This window comes from Erithacus rubecula (genome assembly GCF_903797595.1).
Source record: "Erithacus rubecula genome assembly, chromosome: 1".
Classification (NCBI taxonomy): domain Eukaryota; kingdom Metazoa; phylum Chordata; class Aves; order Passeriformes; family Muscicapidae; genus Erithacus; species Erithacus rubecula.
This window is the reverse complement of record NC_136658.1, coordinates 112,077,152-112,095,548: the sequence shown is the minus strand read 5'-3', so window position 1 is coordinate 112,095,548 and position 18,397 is coordinate 112,077,152. Positions and strand designations below refer to the sequence as shown.

The 18,397-nt window shown below is 58.0% G+C and overlaps 1 protein-coding gene and 1 long non-coding RNA gene across 4 annotated transcripts in view; one reads left to right on the top strand and one right to left on the bottom strand.

Annotated features, from left to right (window-relative positions):
* Window positions 1-867: 867 nt before the first annotated feature.
* The window catches only part of NUP98 (nucleoporin 98 and 96 precursor), a 42,477-nt gene continuing 24,947 nt past the window's right edge, over window positions 868-18,397 (bottom strand). Inside the window, exons 21-34 of one of the 3 annotated variants that reach the window (XR_013775082.1) lie at window positions 15,587-15,763; window positions 14,404-14,560; window positions 12,781-13,166; window positions 11,777-12,006; window positions 10,336-10,605; window positions 8,822-8,979; window positions 6,715-6,858; window positions 5,331-5,473; window positions 4,609-4,830; window positions 3,179-3,420; window positions 2,477-2,631; window positions 2,030-2,141; window positions 1,241-1,454; window positions 868-1,111 (exon numbers count right to left, since the gene is read on the bottom strand). Coding sequence is in view for 2 of the 3 variants with exons in the window: in XM_079312280.1 (XP_079168406.1) it covers window positions 1,243-1,454; window positions 2,030-2,141; window positions 2,477-2,631; window positions 3,179-3,420; window positions 4,609-4,830; window positions 5,331-5,473; window positions 6,715-6,858; window positions 8,822-8,979; window positions 10,336-10,605; window positions 11,777-12,006; window positions 12,781-13,141; window positions 14,404-14,560; window positions 15,587-15,763 (2,583 nt within the window). In the remaining variant the exon portion in view is untranslated. Of the gene's footprint in view, window positions 1,112-1,240; window positions 1,455-2,029; window positions 2,142-2,476; window positions 2,632-3,178; window positions 3,421-4,608; window positions 4,831-5,330; window positions 5,474-6,714; window positions 6,859-8,821; window positions 8,980-10,335; window positions 10,606-11,776; window positions 12,007-12,780; window positions 13,167-14,403; window positions 14,561-15,586; window positions 15,764-18,022; window positions 18,255-18,397 lie in introns of those variants that run through there. The other 2 variants (XM_079312280.1, XM_079312281.1) reach the window with 2 other exon arrangements.
* On the top strand, window positions 15,656-16,064 carry LOC306805430. The gene is made up of 2 exons (XR_013775203.1): window positions 15,656-15,782; window positions 15,908-16,064. It is a non-coding gene; the product is annotated as an uncharacterized lncRNA (long non-coding RNA).

Here is an 18,397-nt window from a genome sequence, read left to right as displayed (position 1 = left end):
AAGGGAAGGGGCAGGCAATTCCCGTTCGGCGAGGAGAAAATCCCGGGAGGTTGAGGGGCACGAGCCAGGAGACGAAGCAGCGAGGGGCAGCGCTGCACGGGGGAGCCGGAGCATCCCCAGCTCCAGCCCCGGCTCCAGCCCCGGCTCCAGCCCCGGCCCCGGGGCAGCCGCCGGCTCCTCTCCCCCGGCGCCTCCTGGCACCTTTCCCACGCCGAGCCCCGGCGGCAGATGCCGAGCAGTTTTGAGGCCGGAGGTTTTGTTTCCAGGCGGTGAATTATTCATCCCAGCCCGTCCCGCCCGGGCCGGAGCCGCAGGGGCCGCTCAGGCCCAATTACAGTAATGGAAGGAGGTGAAGCTGCAGTGACCTGGCCCCTGCACACAGCCAGTGTCACCTGAACGTGCCACCGGCCAGGGACAGGGACACCTCCCACTGTCCCAGGCTGCTCCAGCCCCAGTGTCCAGCCTGGCCTTGGGCACTGCCAGGGATCCAGGGGCAGCCACAGCTGCTCTGGGCACCCTGTGCCAGGGCCTGGATCCCTGCCAGGGAACAATTCCTGCCCAATTCCCATCCAGCCCTGCCCTCTGGGATCCCTGGCATCCCTGCCCTTGCCTCCAGTCCCTCTCCAGCTTTTACAGGAGCCCCTTTCAGTACCAAAAGGCCACAATATCCTAGAGATGAGTGTCCAAGTGATTTTTCCTCCCAAGATTCTGAAGGAGCCTACCCTGATCTGCAGCAAAGGCAAGGCAGGGCTGTATCAGACATTCCCAGCCTTTCCCCCACCCAACCAGCCCAACCACGCCAGGGTGACACAGCAAAGACACACCAACCCACCAACCCTGCCTTAAAAAGCAAAGGAACCCATGGAGTACTATAAACATTTTATTTATTGTTTTCAAAAAGACAGGAAAATAATCTAGAGCATTTATTTATATTTTTCGATAAAAACCTTTCGGTACTCCTCATGCATGAAGCCCTGCTGTGCGCGGGGCGGCGCCGCTGGGGCGGGAGCCGCGGGGGGAGCGGGGCCCCGGCTCCGGCCGCTCCTGGCTCGGTGGTCTCTCCTGGCTTGGTGGTCAGTCCTGGTCAGTCATGGGTCAGTCCTGGCGAGTCCTGGGTCAGTCCTGGGTCGGTCCTGGCTCAGTCCCGGCTCGGTCCTGGGTCAGTCCTGGCTCGGTCCCGGCCCAGTCCCGGCCCGGTGCCGGCTGACCCAGGCAGGCGGTCAGTGCGCGGTCAGTGCGCGGTCAGTGCGCGGCCAGCGCCAGCTCGCGCAGGTAGGCCTGGGTGAGGCCGCGCAGCTCCTCCAGCGCGTAGTCCTCGGGCATGGGCAGGCGGCCGATGTGCGGGGCCAGCAGGCGCAGCGGCACGCGCGCCTCGGCCGCCTCGGGGCCCGCCTCGGGGCCCTGCTGCAGGCTCAGCACCGCCCGCAGCACGTTGGCCACGCGCTTGGCCATGTCTGCAAGAGCAGGGAGGGAGCTCGCTGCGCGCCCCAGAGCCACCCTGCCGGGGGCTGGGCTCCCCTGGCTCCCCCAGCACAGGCACAGCAAACGGCCTCGGGCTGTGCCAGGGGAGCCTCAGCTTGGGTATTGGGGGAAATGTCTTCCCCTAAGGGTTGAGGAGGCTCAGGGGGGACCCTGTGGCTCTGCACAGCTCCCTGACAGGAGGGGCAGGAAGGGGGGTCGGGCTCTGCTCCAGGGACAGGGACAGGAGGAGAGGGAACAGCCTCAGGCTGGGCAGGGCAGGCTCAGGGTGGGTATTGAGAAAATCCCTTCCCAGACAGGGCTGTGCAGTGTGGGGGTTATTGTCACAGCCCTGGCACAGCTGCCCAAGGAGGGTGGAGTCCCCAGCTGTGTGGATGTGACACTTGGGGACATGGGTCAGTGGTGGCCTTGGCAGTGCTGGGCAATAACTGGACTAAATCTGAAAGTGTTTTTGGGTTCTTTTGCGGCCTACCCGGTTCAGTGAGTTTGGGATGCAGCTGCAGGCCAGCTGTGAGGCAGGCTGGAGCTGCAGGCCAGGGCTGTGCCGTACCTGACTGAGCCAGGCGGTCCTTGGCGCTGTGGCACCGCAGCTGCTCTATCCTGCTGCACAGGGACGTCACTTTGGTGTGTAACCGCTCCAGCTCGTAGGTGGAAACATCCAGCTGGAAGCACACAGGGTCAGTCAGCTCCAAGGCAGCACAGCACAGCCAAACACACCCACCAGGTGACACCAAACCCTGCCTGCATTAACACAGAGCAGGGAAGGGGGAAGCCTGGACAGGGATTTGGGGGAATGCACACACAGACTCTGAGTCCATCCCATCCCTTTCCCTGGTCACTGTCACACACCCACAGAGCTCACCTGCAGGGCACACCCTGCACACCCCTGCTGTGACAGCAGGCAGCAAAGCCCGGGTTTAGAGATGCCCCATGCTCTGTCTCAGCAGTCAGAGCTGCCATGCAGACCCTGAGAGCCCCCCAGGCACAGCTCCCCCACCTGCTGAATCCTGTCCAGCATCTCGTTGACACGGATGTAGTCGAGGTAGACCAGCCCTGCCAGCTCCCAGTCCTGGATCAGCGCGCTGCGCTCCGGGGGCGCCAGCTCTTCCAGGAACCCCTTCAGGTACTTGTAGTTCTCATTGATAATGGCATCTGGGGAGAACAGACTTAGGGACACAGCCATCCCATCTCCCACAGCAGGGACACCCACAGATAGGGACAGCCAGGCCACTGCTGCCCTTGCTCCCCTGTGCTCCTGGAAGGTGGGGCTGTGCTGCAGGGAAAGCATTGCCCTGCTCCCCTGCTTGCCCAGGAAAGCACCACACCAGGGATCCAGGGACAGCTGGATGGAACTGCCAGGCCCTCTGTGCTATCTCTGCTGCTCCAAACCAGCCTGATCCCTCCACTGGCCACCCCATGGCTTGGAATCATGGAGTTGCTGCTGGTTTGGGTTGAAGGGACCTTAAATTAAATCCAGTTCCACCCCCTGCCACTTGTCCCCAGTCCCTCTCCAGCTCTCCTGGATCCCTTCAGGCCCTGCCAGGGGCTCTGAGCTCTGCCTGCAGCTTCTCCTGTCCCAATGAACCCTCCCAGCTCTCCCAGCCTGGCTCCAGAGCAGAGGGGCTGCAGCCCTGGGATCCCACCCCTACTCCTGCCACGCCTTCAAAGGACAGGACGCAGGAGGAGCAGCAAGACCCACCTGAGGCCAAGTGCCTGACAACCAGCTTGTGGCACTGGTTCCAGTGGCCAGCCTTGAAGAGGAAAAGGGCCTCTTTGTGCTTGTCTCCCTCCATCCTGGCCCGCACAGCCTTGGCCTCGTGGATCCAGCGGGGGGGCACGCAGAGGCGCTGGGTCAGGAAACTCTCCTTGGCCCAGGAGTCGGGGCTGTCAGCCAGGGCACAGTGCCGGCCCAGCAGCGCCCGCACCGCCTGCTCTCGGGTGCTGGGGAGAGAGGGACAGTGTCCATGGAGAGAGGGACATGGGACAGTGTCCATGGAGAGAGGGACATGGGACAGTGTCCATGGAGAGAGGGACATGGGACAGAGTCCATGGAGAGAGGGACATGGGACAGTGCCCATGGAGAGAGGGACATGGGACAGTGTCCATGGAGAGAGGGACATGGGACAGTGTCCATGGGTACAGGAAACTCTCCTTGGCCCAGGAGTCGGGGCTGTCAGCCAGGGCACAGTGCCGGCCCAGCAGCGCCCGCACCGCCTGCTCTCGGGTGCTGGGGAGAGAGGGACAGTGTCCATGGAGAGAGAGGGACAGTGTCCATGGAGAGAGAGGGACATGGGACAGTGTCCATGGAGAGAGAGAGGGACAGTGTCCATGGAGAGAGGGACATGGGACAGTGTCCATGGAGAGAGGGACATGGGACAGTGTCCATGGAGAGAGAGAGGGACATGGGACAGTGTCCATGGAGAGAGGGACATGGGACAGAGTCCATGGAGAGAGAGAGGGACAGTGTCCATGGAGAGAGGGACATGGGACAGTGTCCATGGAGAGAGAGAGAGGGACAGAGTCCATGGAGAGAGGGACATGGGACAGTGTCCATGGAGAGAGGGACATGGGACAGTGTCCATGGAGAGAGAGGGACAGTGTCCATGGAGAGAGGGACATGGGATAGTGTCCATGGAGAGAGAGAGGGACATGGGACAGTGTCCATGGAGAGAGGGACATGGGACAGTGTCCATGGAGAGAGAGAGGGACATGGGATAGTGCCCATGGGTACTGGGGAGAGAGGGACATGGGATAGTGCCCATGGAGAGAGAGAGGGACATGGGATAGTGCTCATGGAGAGAGAGGAACATGGGACAGTGTCCATGGAGAGAGAGGGACAGTGTCCATGGAGAGAGGGACATGGGATAGTGTCCATGGAGAGAGAGGGACATGGGATAGTGTCCATGGAGAGAGGGACATGGGATAGTGCCCATGGGTACTGGGGGCAGAGGGAGAGGGGCATGGAATACTGCCCATGGAGAGAGAGGGGGGCATGGAATACTGCCCATGGGTACTGGGGAGAGAGAGAGAGGGCAGTCCCACAGGTCACTCATTGTATGTCCAAGCCCAGGACAGTCCCCAGGTCACTCAGTGCCCATCCACACCCAGCACAGCCCCCAGGTGACTCACTGTGCATCAGGCTCGTGCAGCATCACGAACACAGCCCACTCCCAGAGCCCCTCACTCTCCAGCTGGGCAGCATAGCTGGAGTTCAGCACCCCCCAGCTCTGCTGGGACAGGTGGCAGTAGTTGAGGGCCCGCAGCACCTCCCACAGGTGCCAGCTCAGGCGGAAATCCAGCGGGTCTGAGGTCACACTCCTGGGGTCCAGCAGCTGGTCCAGCTCATAGGACCTGCACAGGAAAACTCTGGGAACTCAGAGAGCTCTCTGTGCCCACGAAATCCAATCCCTTCACCCACCTCCAGTGTGTGATTTACATTTGTGTGGGGGTTTGGTTTGCTTTTTTAGGAAGAAAAATAACAGTATTTACTGCTGAAATTCTTATGAGTCTGTACCCAGACTATCACCCCTTTTCCTCTCCATGTGCTTCCCAAGCAGATTTGTCACTGCCTTCAGAAAAAGCAGCTACAGAGGAGCCTTCCTGCCCTCTTCAGACACAGAAAGCACCTAAAACCCCACAAATGTGCCCCAAAGCTGAAGGCTCCCCATGTCTACCATGCCCAGGTGTGACACCACCCTATGCCAGGGGTACTGATTCTGTCAGGTGTGGGGCTGATTTCAGGCTGCTCTAAAGTGGCTCAGCCTGATTTCACACCCCTGGTTGGTGAGCTCAGGAAGTCATTGACTGATTGTGATTTTTCTAAATACTTACTGAACTCTTTGCCCACTTACCTGTCACTGTAGAGCTTTAACAAGTGGAAGCAGACATCTCTCAGGGGCCTTCCTCCATTGTCATCTTCTTCAATGACACACCCAGAATCTTCCAGGTAAGGGGGCAGAGGACAGCAGGCATATTTTTCACACTCTGATGTGTTCTAGGGAGAGAATTTTAACAGAAAATTTAAAGATAATACTCTGAATAAAACTGAGCTGCACAGCTCAGCAGGCTCAGGAGAATCTTTCTGCTCCAAAGGCAAACAAAACTGTACCAGAGCTATGGACCAACATGAAAAACCTAAACCCAAAATGCTTGGGCAGGCTCATGGCTGACACTGAGCTCTTAAAGACCAGTGGCTGGAGGTAGAGGCAGCTCTCAGGCCTTGGTGGAATGAAGGGGTGCATCCCCATGAGCTCCTCTCTGTGGCTCAGCAGGGTCTGGCAGCCAGGAGCAGCTCTGCACACACTGAGTCAGCCAGAACAATTAACTGAGAGCTTGCACTGCAGCTGGGTATTCCACACTAAACACTGAAGCAGTATTTATCCTTGCTCAGTGACAAGTTCCCAGACTTGCTGCTGTGCTCAGCCTGTCTTGAGGAGGGAGGGCTGAGCTGGCTTTAGTTAAATGATTAAACATGTTTTTCAGCAGAACCCTTTGTCCTGCTGCACACAGAGCTGAGAGCTCTGCAGCAACACACAGGGCTCTGCATAATGCATGGAGCCCCAGGGGTGTGGGACAGGGGCTGGGGGGGCACACATGGGGTGTGGGGCAGGGGCTGGAGGACTGGGGGGCACACATGGGGTGTGGGACGGGCTGGAGGACTGGGGGGCACACAGGTTGTGGGGCAGTGTCTGGGGGGCATACAGGGGGTGGGACAGGGGCTGGGGGGGGCACACACAGGGTGTGGGGCACAGTGGGCTGCTGGACAAGCAGCTGAGGATGAATGGCCCCAGTTGTTAAGCAGACTGCCTGGCTCAAAAGGGCTTTCCTGCTGTTGGCCACTATCCCTTTTCCTGATTTTTTCCAGCTGGACAAAACCTGGAAACACTCCATAAATGGGTTTTCTGCACAGAATCATGATTCTATAGAATCACACAATGGTTTGGGTTGGAGAAGATCCAGTCCCACCCCCAACCATAGGGACACCTCCCACTGCCCCAGGCTGCTCCAGCCCCAGTGTGCAGCCTGGGCACTGCCAGGGATCCAGGGGCAGCCAGAGCTGTGCCAGCCCTGCCCACCCTGCCAGGGCACCATTCCTGCCCAAGCTCCCACCCTCTGGCAGTGGGAGCCACTCCCTGTATGCTGCACCCAGTCCCACACTGCACACTCCTGGCAGCCCCCAGGGGCTCTGAGCAGCAGCAGCAGCCAGAGGGGCTGCCATGAGCAGGCAGTGCTCACCTGGAAAGCTGCCTCATACATGGCCAGGGCCCTGGAGATGGAGGCTGTGGGGGGCAGCAGGTACCACAGGTGCACGGCCACGCAGCGCTTCCAGTCCAGCAGCGAGCACACGTTGACACTGATCCTCTCAGAGAGCTGCCACACCTGCAGCACAGCACAGCCTGATCAGCACAGCACAGCCTGATCAGCACAGCCTGCTCAGCACAGCCTGCACAGCACACCCTGCTCAGCACACCCTGATCAGCACAGCCTGCTCAGCACACCTGCAGGCTGTGCTGCCACAGCAGCCCCCTCCCTTCCCACTCTGCCCTGGGATGCTGGATTTGTCTGTACAAACAAACTGTGGGTCTGCTGGTAGATAAAACCAGCACTGGGAGGTGGAAAAAATGGGAAGGATTCCACTGACTGCTGAATGGAAAAAGATATTTGCCTGTAGGTTGGCTGATAAATTAAATTGGATATTGAAAGATGAAAAAAGAAATGGGGAAAAACTATGAATTCTACAAGAATTAAAAATTATCAGGGAGCGTTGTACATTAGAGGAGAATCTCAGCTATCAGGTGTCTGGGAAGTCTGTGCCTCTCAAGTACCTCAGCCAAAGGCGAAAGAGAGAGGGCAAATTGAGATAAAAGGAAGCTGCATCCTCCAAAAATTGGAGAGATCCCAGGGGAATGCCCCATGGGCTCTCCCTTTATTGGAATAAAGCCAAAAGGACTCCTCTGTCTCCTTTTTGGACATGAACCTCTGTTGTTTGTGGATTAATTTTCCTGACAGTATCTTAGGAGAATCTGTATCTCTCAAGTACCTTTGAATAAAGTAAAATAAAACAAAAAAGGACTCCTCTGTGTCCTGTGTGGCCATGAACCCCTGTGTTGGGGGCTGAGCCTTTATGGCCTCTCCCTTTATCCCAGTGCAGTCCCAGGGTGCCCATGTCCCCGTGTCCCTGTGCTGGTGGCTCTCCCTCTCTCCCAGTGCCCATGTCCCCGTGTCCCCATGCTGGCAGGTGCCCATGTCCCCATGTCCCCGTGTCCCCGTGTCGGTGGCTCTCCCAGTGCCCATGTCCCTGTGTCCCCATGTCCCCGTGTCCCCATGTCCCCGTGCTGGTGGCTCTCCCAGTGCCCATGTCCCCGTGCCCCCATGTCCCCGTGTCCCCGTATCGGTGGCTCTCCCAGTGCCCATGTCCCTGTGTCCCCGTGTCCCTGTGCTGGCAGGTGCCCATGTCCCCATGTCCCTGTGTCCCCGTGTCCCCATGTCCCCGTGTCCCTGTGCTGGCAGGTGCCCATGTCCCCATGTCCCCGTGTCCCTGTGTCCCCATGTCCCCGTGTCCCCATGTCCCCGTGTCCCTGTGCTGGCAGGTGCCCATGTCCCCATGTCCCCGTGTCCCCATGTCCCCGTGCCCCCATGTCCCCGTGCTGGTGGCTCTCCCAGTGCCCATGTCCCCGTGTCCCCGTGTCTCTGTGTCCCCATGTCCCCGTGTCCCCATGTCCCCGTGCTGGTGGCTCTCCCAGTGCCTGTGTCCCCGTGTCTTTGTGTCCCCATGTCCCTGTGTCCCCGTGTCGGTGGCTCTCCCAGTGCCTGTGTCCCCGTGTCCCCGTGTCCCCGTGCTGGTGGCTCTCCCAGTGCCCGTGTCCCCGTGCCCCCGTGTCCCCGTGCTGGTGGCTCTCCCAGTGCCCGTGTCCCCGTGTCCCCGTGTCCCCGTGCTGGTGGCTCTCCCAGTGCCCGTGTCCCCGTGTCCCCATGTCCCCGTGTCTCCGTGTCCCCATGTCCCCGTGTCCCCATGTCCCCGTGCTGGTGGCTCTCCCAGTGCCCATGTCCCCGTGCCCCCGTGTCCCCGTGCTGGTGGCTCTCCCAGTGCCCATGTCCCCGTGTCCCCATGTCCCCGTGCCCCCGTGCTGGTGGCTCTCCCAGTGCCCGTGTCCCCGTGTCCCCGTGTCCCCGTGCCCCCGTGCTGGTGGCTCTCCCAGTGCCCGTGTCCCCGTGTCCCCGTGTCCCCGTGCCCCCGTGCTGGTGGCTCTCCCAGTGCCCGTGTCCCCGTGTCCCCATGTCCCTGTGCTGGTGGCTCTCCCAGTGCCCGTGTCCCCGTGCCCCGCTCCGCAGCCCCTCTCACCGGGGTGCCGGCCAGCAGCGCGAAGAGCCGCAGGCGCTCCTGCTGCATGAAGCGGTCGCTGTGCAGGCGGTGCCAGTCCACGAGCTGCAGCGTCAGCAGCTCCCGCACGGGCTGGCTGCCCGCCAGCTGTGCCAGCAGCAGTGCCAGCCTGTGGTCACCTGGGGACAGCACACAGCACCGCTGGGCAGGGCGGCTAAACCGGCCCAGCCACGGGCGCCTCCCGCCGCAGCCGCTGCTCCCAGCACAGCCATCCACCCAGCCCGCTATTCCACATCCAATACACCACTCTGTGCATGACACAACAGCCCCTGAAAAGGGCCCCTGGGATCTCACAGCCTGGCAATGAAACCTCTCCTGAGAGATGCCTCCCCCCACTACTGAAACCCCTGTTATCATTTAGGATTTCTATCGGTCTTTAACTTTACTACATGATTGGTCTTTTCTCACCTACAATCTTAAAGTAATTGGATAGTTCTCAGCTTATAATTTTACTGATTAGAATTTCAATCCCCTTAAAAATCTATAAAAGCCCCTTGCTGTGCTATGTAACTGGATTTTGCTGGTAGAACCCTTTGAAGAAATAAAGCTCCCTTCAGAGCCTCTCCAGCAGCTCCCAGGATCTCATTCCTGGCTAGCTGAGAAGCTGAATTCTGCCTTGGGGTCTCCTAGAGTTATCTGAACCCATAGCAGCCCATAGCTAGAACCACCCTATCCCAGGCAGCTACAGCACTCCATAAACACCCAGTGTAACAGGCAGGAGTAAAACCTGCCATAAAGCTCTGAAAATACACATTTTTAACCCAAATATAAAGTGTCTGAACAGAAGCTCAATTGAAAAGCTCTTTCATTAACAATTCAAAGGAGTGACTATCAAATTCCCAGTTTGAAATGCACTGCAGCAGCACTTCTTAACTGGGGGTAGCTGACAGAGGCAGAGGGAAGGGGACCAGGGAATCCTCCAGCAGCCCCTGCCCAATCTGCAAGGCCAGGTTGGACACTGGGACTTGGAGCAACCTGGGAGAGTGGAAGGAGTCCTGCCCACGGCAGGGGGTGGGGCTGGATGGGTTTTAAAGTCCCTTTCACACAGCCCCTTCCATGACTCTGTGGTCACTGACAAGGGAACACTGCACATGCAGAGCAGCCAGTGACTACGAGCTCTTGAAGTTTAAACTCTCTTTGTGCATGTCTTTTCTCCTCTCCACAAAAGCCGTGATTTAGGAACCTTACAGAATCCCAGAATATCCTGGGTGGGAAGGGACCCCCAGGGACCACCCAGTCCCAGCCTGGGCATGCCTGGCAGCGCTGTCCAAACGCTCCTGCAGCTGCAGGTGAGCGCAGCTGTGTGACCCAGCCCCAAGGACTGTGCTGCTGTTGGTGCCTCCAGAGCGGCTTTGGCAGCAATGGCTGCGCTCAGGCCGGAACAGCCCCCGGCCGAGCGATGGAGAAGCTGGAACGGCAGAATTCCAGCTGGAACGAGCCAGGGATGAGGCAGCCCCGCCGCGCGCGGTGCTCACCCGCCTGCTGCGCCAGCCGGCAGGCCTGGCCGATGCGCTTCCCGGTGAGGCAGCTGAACACGGCCTCCACGTGGCTGCCGTGCCGCGCCAGCGCCAGCTCCTGCTCGATGCGCGCGGCCGCCGTGGCCGACAGCCAGCGCGAGAAGGCGCGGCGCCGCTCCAGCGCCTGCGCGTACTCGCCGGGCTCCTCCAGCCCCGCCTCCAGCTCCGGCAGCCGCCCCCACACGGCCTCGCACAGCGTCCAGGCCAGGCACCACGGCTTCACTGCGCCTGGGGGAGCAGCAGGGCAACACGGCTCACAGGGGCTCATGGAGGGCAGCTCTGCGGGGCAATATCCCTGCCCTGGAGGGGGCAATATCCCCGCCCTGGAGGGTGCAATATCCCCACCCTGGAGGGTTCCCTGTCCCCGCCCTGGAGGGGGGCAATATCCCCGCCCTGGAGGGTGCAATATCCCCACCCTGGAGGGATCTCTGTCCCCACCCTGGAGGGTGCAATATCCCCGCCCTGGAGGGTGCAATATCCCCACCCTGGAGGGTGCAATATCCCCACCCTGGAGGGTTCCCTGTCCCCGCCCTGGAGGGTGCAATATCCCCACCCTGGAGGGTGCAATATCCCCACCCTGGAGGGTGCAATATCCCCGCCCTGGAGGGGGCAATATCCCTGCCCTGGAGGGGGCAATAACCCCACCCTGGAGGGTGCAATATCCCCGCCCTGGAGGGGGCAATATCCCTGCCCTGGAGGGGGCAATAACCCCACCCTGGAGGGTGCAATATCCCCGCCCTGGAGGGTGCAATATCCCCACCCTGGAGGGTGCAATATCCCCGCCCTGGAGGGGGCAATATCCCCGCCCTGGAGGGTGCAATATCCCCACCCTGGAGGGGGCAATATCCCCGCCCTGGAGGGTGCAATATCCCCGCCCTGGAGGGGGCAATATCCCCGCCCTGGAGGGTGCAATATCCCCACCCTGGAGGGGGCAATATCCCCACCCTGGAGGGTGCAATATCCCCACCCTGGAGGGTGCAATATCCCCGCCCTGGAGGGGGCAATAACCCCACCCTGGAGGGTGCAATATCCCCGCCCTGGAGGGTGCAATATCCCCACCCTGGAGGGTGCAATATCCCCACCCTGGAGGGATCACTGTCCCCACCCTGGAGGGTGCAATATCCCCACCCTGGAGGGATCACTGTCCCCACCCTGGAGGGATCACTGTCCCCACCCTGGAGGGCTCCCTGTTTACCCTGGAGGGTTCAATATCCCCACTGTGTTTGGCAGGGGCTGCTCAGGGAGGTTTGCAGTGCCCATCCCTGCAGGAGGCACCTGGAGGTGGCACTCAGAGCTCTGGGATGGGGACAAGGTGGGCATGGGGACAGCTGGGACTGCCTGGGCTGGGAGGGCTTTTCCAGCTTAAACCATTCTGTGAAAAGGATCATTCCACACTCACTCTCTGCCAGAGTGGGATCCTCAGACGCTTTCCTGGCCCAGTCAGCATAGTCATGGATAGCAGAGACCCCAGGGTTGGGGACCAGGAGAGGACAGGGCTCATCCATATGGACAGTGCTGTGCTTCAGCTTTATCTCCAGAGGGGTGAGATACAGCTCCTTGTCTCTGTCCAGCTTCCACTGCTCCAAGTTCAGCTTTTCCACGTGAACTTTGAAGGGGGATTCTGTGAGTCTGGAGGAGAAGAGGAGACAGACCAGGTGGGAAACATTCTGCATGTTCTCCATGCAAGTGGAGCAGCTCATCCTGCAGCTTGTCCTAATTAACATGACAGTAAAACAAGACCCAAGGCATGGAGATCCTGTCTGGCATTTAGGGCCAGGCTCTGGGACCCTGAGCAACCTGGAGTAGTGGAAGGTGTCCCTGGCCACAGCAGTGGGTTGGAACTTGGTCTTTTAAGTCTCCAAACCCAAACCTTCTGTCTGTGATTTGGCAAACAAACAGTGACTCACTGAGCTCTCCAGAGGCAGCCAGCACCCCTCCCACCCAGCTCATTCCTCAGCACTTCCCATGTGCTGGAGAACACCCAGCCAAGCTTCTGAGCACCTGAACGGTGGGACTGGGCTATATCCCACTCTAGTTCAGGTATGCAGAGCCTAAAGGCCTATGTGCTGCTGCATGCACAGGCAGAATGAAGGTGTCTGGGAACTGAGAAGCTGAACAAGAAGCTCCTCAGGTAGGGCAGATGTCCTCAGGGAGAGCCAAGGGACTGGAAGCTTTCTGGACAACAACTTTAAGCTTTCTCTTTAACCTTGTGTTGGATGACAGTGCTACTTATTTGTTTAAAAAACCCCAAAATCCTCCTCTATTGCAGGATTTGACAGAGCTATTTTTGTGAAGAAGATCTCCATGGCTAACAGCACGCTGGCCAGCAGAAGGAGCAGCGAGCTGCAGCCAGGGTGGTGCCAGCCAGGAGGAGCAGGAGTGTCATGCTGGAGCTGTACTCACGGTTTGGGAGCAGCAGGAGCAGGCAGGAATCCATATTCCACGGGCTCCAGCTGAGCATCCTCCGGCTCCCCGCAGGCGCTCAGGCGATCTCCGGCGTTCACCAGCGTCCAGCTGGGGCCCCAGCCCACGCGGAACGAGCGGCCCATGAACAGCCCCATGTCCATCAGCAGCTTGCCCTTGCCGTAGGTGATGGACCTGGGCAGGGGCACCAGCCCGCGCTGCCGGCGCGCCCCCACCGGCCTGACGGGCGCCTCGGGCCACAGCGCCCCGCGGGGGCGGGGGGGGCTGCCCGCGGGCCGGGGGGCTGCGCCGGGCACGGGCACGGGCACGGCCCACCCCCGGGGCTGCAGCAGCGCCGCGCCTGAGGGCAGGAGCACAGCACAGACCTGAGCACAGGGGACGCTCCCGGCCTTTCAAATTCAGATTTCAGGAATCCCAGAACAGCCAGTGGTGAATGCCTGGCTGCTGTGATAGGAACATGGAGCTAAGGGGGGTCCCACTGCCCCATGGAACTCGGGGGCTGCTCCCATGACAGCCCACTGTGGATGATACAACAGTCCCTGAAAAGGGCCCCTGGGATCTCATACCCTGACAATGAAACCTTTCATGAGAAATGTCCCCCCTACTGAAACCCCTGTTATCATTTAGGATTTCTATTGGTCTTTAACTTTACTACATGATTGGTCTTTTCTCACCTACAATCTTAAAGTAATTGGGTAGTTCTCAACTTATTATTTTACTGGTTAGAATCCCAATCCCCCTGAAATCTATAAAAGCCCCTTGCTGTGCTATGTAACTGGATTTTGCTGGTAGAACCCCTTGAAGAAGTAAAGCTCCCTTTGGAACCTCTCCAGCAGCTCCCAGGATCTCATTCCTGGCAAGCTGAGAAGCTGAATTCTGCCTTGGGGGCCCCTGGAGCTATGTGAGCCCCACAGCAGCCCAAAGCTAGAACCACCCCAGCCCAGGCAGCTACAGCCCACCCCAAAGTGGCCATTCCCAAAGGAGTCCCTGGTTTAATGCTGGGATCAGGACATCAGAGCTCAAGTGGGCTGCCACACAGATCAGCAGGGCTCACACTGCCCCACACACACCCCAGGTCTGTCCCTGGCAATCACACAAGCTTTGAATTGATGAACAGATCTGAATGAATGGGTTTCCTCAATCAGGGAACAGCTTCCTGCTTGCTCCCAGGGGTATTCCTCAATATCCCAATGGAAAGCACCACTCAGTGGGTGCACTGGGTGTAAGGGGCAAGGTTTGGGCAGTGGGGGAATCTGCTAGGGGCTGCTCTGAGCAGGGCACAGCTGGTACCCACAGCAGATCCACCACAGGCCACCTCCAAACCAAGCTGCAAAGTTGGTGCCTCTGAGATCTTAAAGGGGAAAACATCACAAGTAGAAAAAAAGCATCCAAAAAGCAAAAATAAAAAGTGAAAAGAGTAGTGCAAGCACCAGAGGAGGAGGTGAGGAGGTGCTCCAAGCACTGGAGCACTCACAGCCCTCACAACAGGGAATTAACAGAGGAGAAAGGAGTGGCAGGAAGGAACTGCTGCAGAGCCCAGGATTTTGCCTGCTCATGTTAAAATTCACCCTTCTTCACACCATCTGTGGTTTCTCACCATACCTGTGTGTCTCTTCTGTCCCTGTGATTTTGAAATGGGAAGCCTTGGGGAGCAGATCTCCTGGGAAGTGTCCACCTTGACAGGATGCTGCTTCCCAGGATAATCCAGGATCAAATCCAGGTCGTCGTCGTCATCAGCAAGCAAGGAAGCTTTCATGATCTGGGGATGTGGGAAGCCAAGCCAGAACATCAGCAACCCCTCCCACAGCAGCAGCTCCCTGAGCTAATTAAAATAGCTCTTCCCACCCAAAATAACTCCTACATGCAGCACATGACCAAACAACAGCCATGCTGCACACACTGCAGGGAGCAGAGGAGGCACAGCTCAGGCTCCTCACCTGATGGATGAGGTTTTACAACTCCTTGTTCAGTCAGTGCACAGGACTTGTTGGGGATGGGGATGACATCCCACAGTAATCCTGATTTCTTACATCTTAGCTCTGTCTGCTGTTTGCCAGTTTAAGGAATAACTTCTGGTCTATTTGTTACTGCAGGTTTCTACCTGACATCAAATAGCCCCAAAGTGTTCAAGATTCTGTCCTACCACAACAATTGCAAAGGGCTGGAGGGACAGGACACAGTGAATGGAGGGACAGGACACAGGGAATGGAGGGACAGGACACAGGGAATGGCTCCCACTGCCAGAGGTCAGGGCTGGGTGGGATCTTGGGCAGGAATTGTTCCCTGGCAGGGTGGGCAGGGCTGGCACAGCTGTGGCTGCCCCTGGATCCCTGGCAGTGCCCAAGGCCAGGCTGGACACTGGGGTTGGAGCAGCTGGGACAGTGGGAGGTGTCCCCATGGCAGGGGTGGCACTGGGTGGGGTTTACGGCTTTTCCCAGCCCAGATCTTTTGTGAAATAAAAGCACCAACACCAAGCCCCAAATCAAGACCAGTTACCCCAAAATGTTTTTCTCTGCCAAGGCAGCTGCTCTGGTATCAGTTCAGCTGATCCCAGTGCCCACAGCTCTGAAAACTGAGCTCTGGCTTTCAGGTGTTCCCTGCCAGCACCGAGCTTTCCACGTGTGAGGCTTTCCCAGAACAGAGCTGTGGTGTGAGCTCAATCCATTCCATGGGACATACTGACCATGACAAGCTGGTGTGCAGAGACCCTTGTGGAGGGAAATGCATCCCTGGGAAGTGCTCCCTCCCTCCCCAAGCCCCCCAGGGAGGAGGGCAGCACACTGACCTGCAGCACGTAGGGGTTGATGCCCTGGCTGGAGGCGATGTGCGTGGACGCTGGCACTGCCTCCTGCTCCTCAGCCAGGGTGTCCTCTGCCAGGGGCTCCTGGGCTGCCTCCTGGGTGATGTCTGCCATGTCACTGTCCAGCTCCACCACCCTGCCCAGCTGCTCCAGCTCCAGGGGCTGTGGATACAGAGGCCAGGTCACCCCAGAGAGCCCAGCCTGGCCAGGACAGCCCCTGCGGGCGCTGCCAGCGCTCCTGGCTCTGCCAGTTCCACACCGAGGGCAGGGATGGGCACACAGAACCTGCAGGCTGTGCCAGGCCAGGCCAGGAGCAGTCCCACAGCAGCAGTGACCTCCTGGAGTTTTCCCAGCTCTGCCATTCAGTTTAGGAAACTGTTCTTCAGCTTTGCAGTTGTCACGTGCCCAGCGAAGGGAGAGCTCTGTGTGTCCTGCCTCCCTCCCCTGCTCCCAAATCCAGCCCTGTGGTACCAACTCCAAGCTCAGAGTCTACATTCCACAAAGATCTGCATTTCACATGGTCACTGGCAGGGTGGGCAGCCCTGGCACAGCTGTGGCTGCCCCTGGATCCCTGGCAGTGCCCAAGGCCAGGCTGGACACTGGGGCTGGAGCAGCCTGGGACAGTGGGAGGTGTCCCTGCCATGGCAGAGTGGCACTGGTTGGGCTCTGAGGTCCCTCCCAACCCAAACCCTTCCATGATCCCATGGCTAACTGCTCACAGGGGCTGTACTTTTTCCAGAGCTCCCTTGCTCTGGTTTGGTTCCAGCTTCACCATCCCATGACTCAGCCTGGTGTCCTGTGAAAGCCTCATGCTCCCAGCTTCCCAGGAAAAACTCAGTACAGCCCACTGAAATGATGCAAAATCAGCAGTGAGCAAACCTAGAGTGTCCTGGGAATCCTGCTCAGGAATTAAGGAGCACATTGCCAAGGCTCTGTAGAACCAGCCAGGATGGGGTGAAGAGTCTCAGCTGAGACAAAATCACCTGGGGGTCTGTAAGGATGGAACTGAGTGGCAGATACAGAATCTGAGCCTGACCCCACATGTGGAACAGATTTACAAGTCAAAATATGGTTACATACAAGTTTCACTGCTCCCTTCATTGGGCTTTAATGCAGCAGGATCCCTTGCACATTAATAAATTCATTAACATTTAACTTAGTGAGGGAAGACAAAACAAAAACCAAGTCCAGATACTAGATGCTTCTTACAGCCCAAATAACAATATTAGCAGATGTGTTCCACATCAAGGGCCTGGAAAGTTTTAAGCAATGCTATAATGTTTCTTAGGGTTTTGAGAAACAAACTGATGTTTTTCTAATTTCAGAAATTAAAACCCAAGTTAATGTCATGCAAGTCAGAGAGGTTAATGAACCTGGAGGGGTTTTTGCTAAGTACACTGGATTGTGCAAGAATGTTTGAAAATGTCAGAGACATGCCAGTATTCCTGAGTGTTTAAAACCCCAGCTGTGGTCCCCCCAGCATGAACATGAAGCTGGGAGGGGAGCTGAGGTGATGCTGCTGGGCAGCCACGTGTGCAGCTCAAAATGCAAATAATTAAGGAACTGCTCCAGCAGAGGGATGAATGGGTGGGTGTTAATTAGCCAGGAGAGCTGGAGCAGCAGCTGGCCACTGCTCTGGGATTCTCCATGCAGAATGCAGCAGAGCTGGCAGCCCCAGCCTGCCCCAGCAGCAGGATGCTCTGCCCAGGGAGCAGATGGTGCTTCTGGAACTGCTGTACAGGGATCAGGGCTCTCACCTGCCTGCAGAGCTCTGCTCTGCTGCCACACAAATGGGCAGCAGAGACCCACACTGGATACCAGGGAGAAGTCCTGTGTTACAAACACAGAACTGCTGAGGCTGGAAAAAGCCTCTGAGCCCACCAAATCCTACCATCCCCAGCACTGACTACAGCCCAAGTGCCACATCCACAGGGCTGTGATTCACCTCTGCCCTGGGCAACCTGTGCAGCCCTTTGCAGGAAGAAATTTTCCCAATATCCAACTTAAACCTCCCTTGGCATAACTTGAGGCCATTTCCTGCTCCACCCTCCTGTCAGGGAGCTGTACAGAGTGACAAGATCCCCCCTGAGCCTCCTTTTCTCCAGGCTCAGACCCTTCCCAGCTCCCTCAGCCCCTCCTGGGGCTCCAGCCCCTTCCCAGCTCTGGACACCTCCAGCCCCTCCAGGGCTCTGCAGGAGCCACAGCTGGACACAGCCCTGGAGGGTCTCACAGTGTCAGCAAGGGGACAATCCCTGCCCTGGGGGACAATCCCTGCTGTGGGTCTGTGGCTGCACCATGGGCTCCTGGTACTCCCAGTGAATTGGATCAAACACAGCCTGTGCATTAAATATTCCTGTGTAAGATGGGCCCACCACAAGGATGTTTTGCAAAGGTTTAAAGCAGTCACATCCAACACAAATATGTTTACAAAGCCAGCATATAGCCAGCCTTACAAAAAGTCTTGTTTTAATAAAAATAGAGCACATTCTTAAAACAAAAAGCAGACAGTCTTGCACACTAATGGTGGTAAAGGCAAGTGAGTGCACAGCATCACTGTCCAGGCAGGCAGCACACGGCGTGGCACTGGGCGTGCATTTAATAGTCACAAAAACAAGGGCTCTTCCAGAAGAGGTGCAAATCTGCCAAACTCTGACTAGAATTCAAACAAGAAACAAGGGTTGAAAGCCTCCCCACCCCATCCTTAGTCTGCAATGTCAAGTGTCTCAAAGGAAAATCAACAGCCACTCAGGCAGAGTTCAGAAGAGTTTCTGTAAGGCTCCACTCTCCAGACTGCAT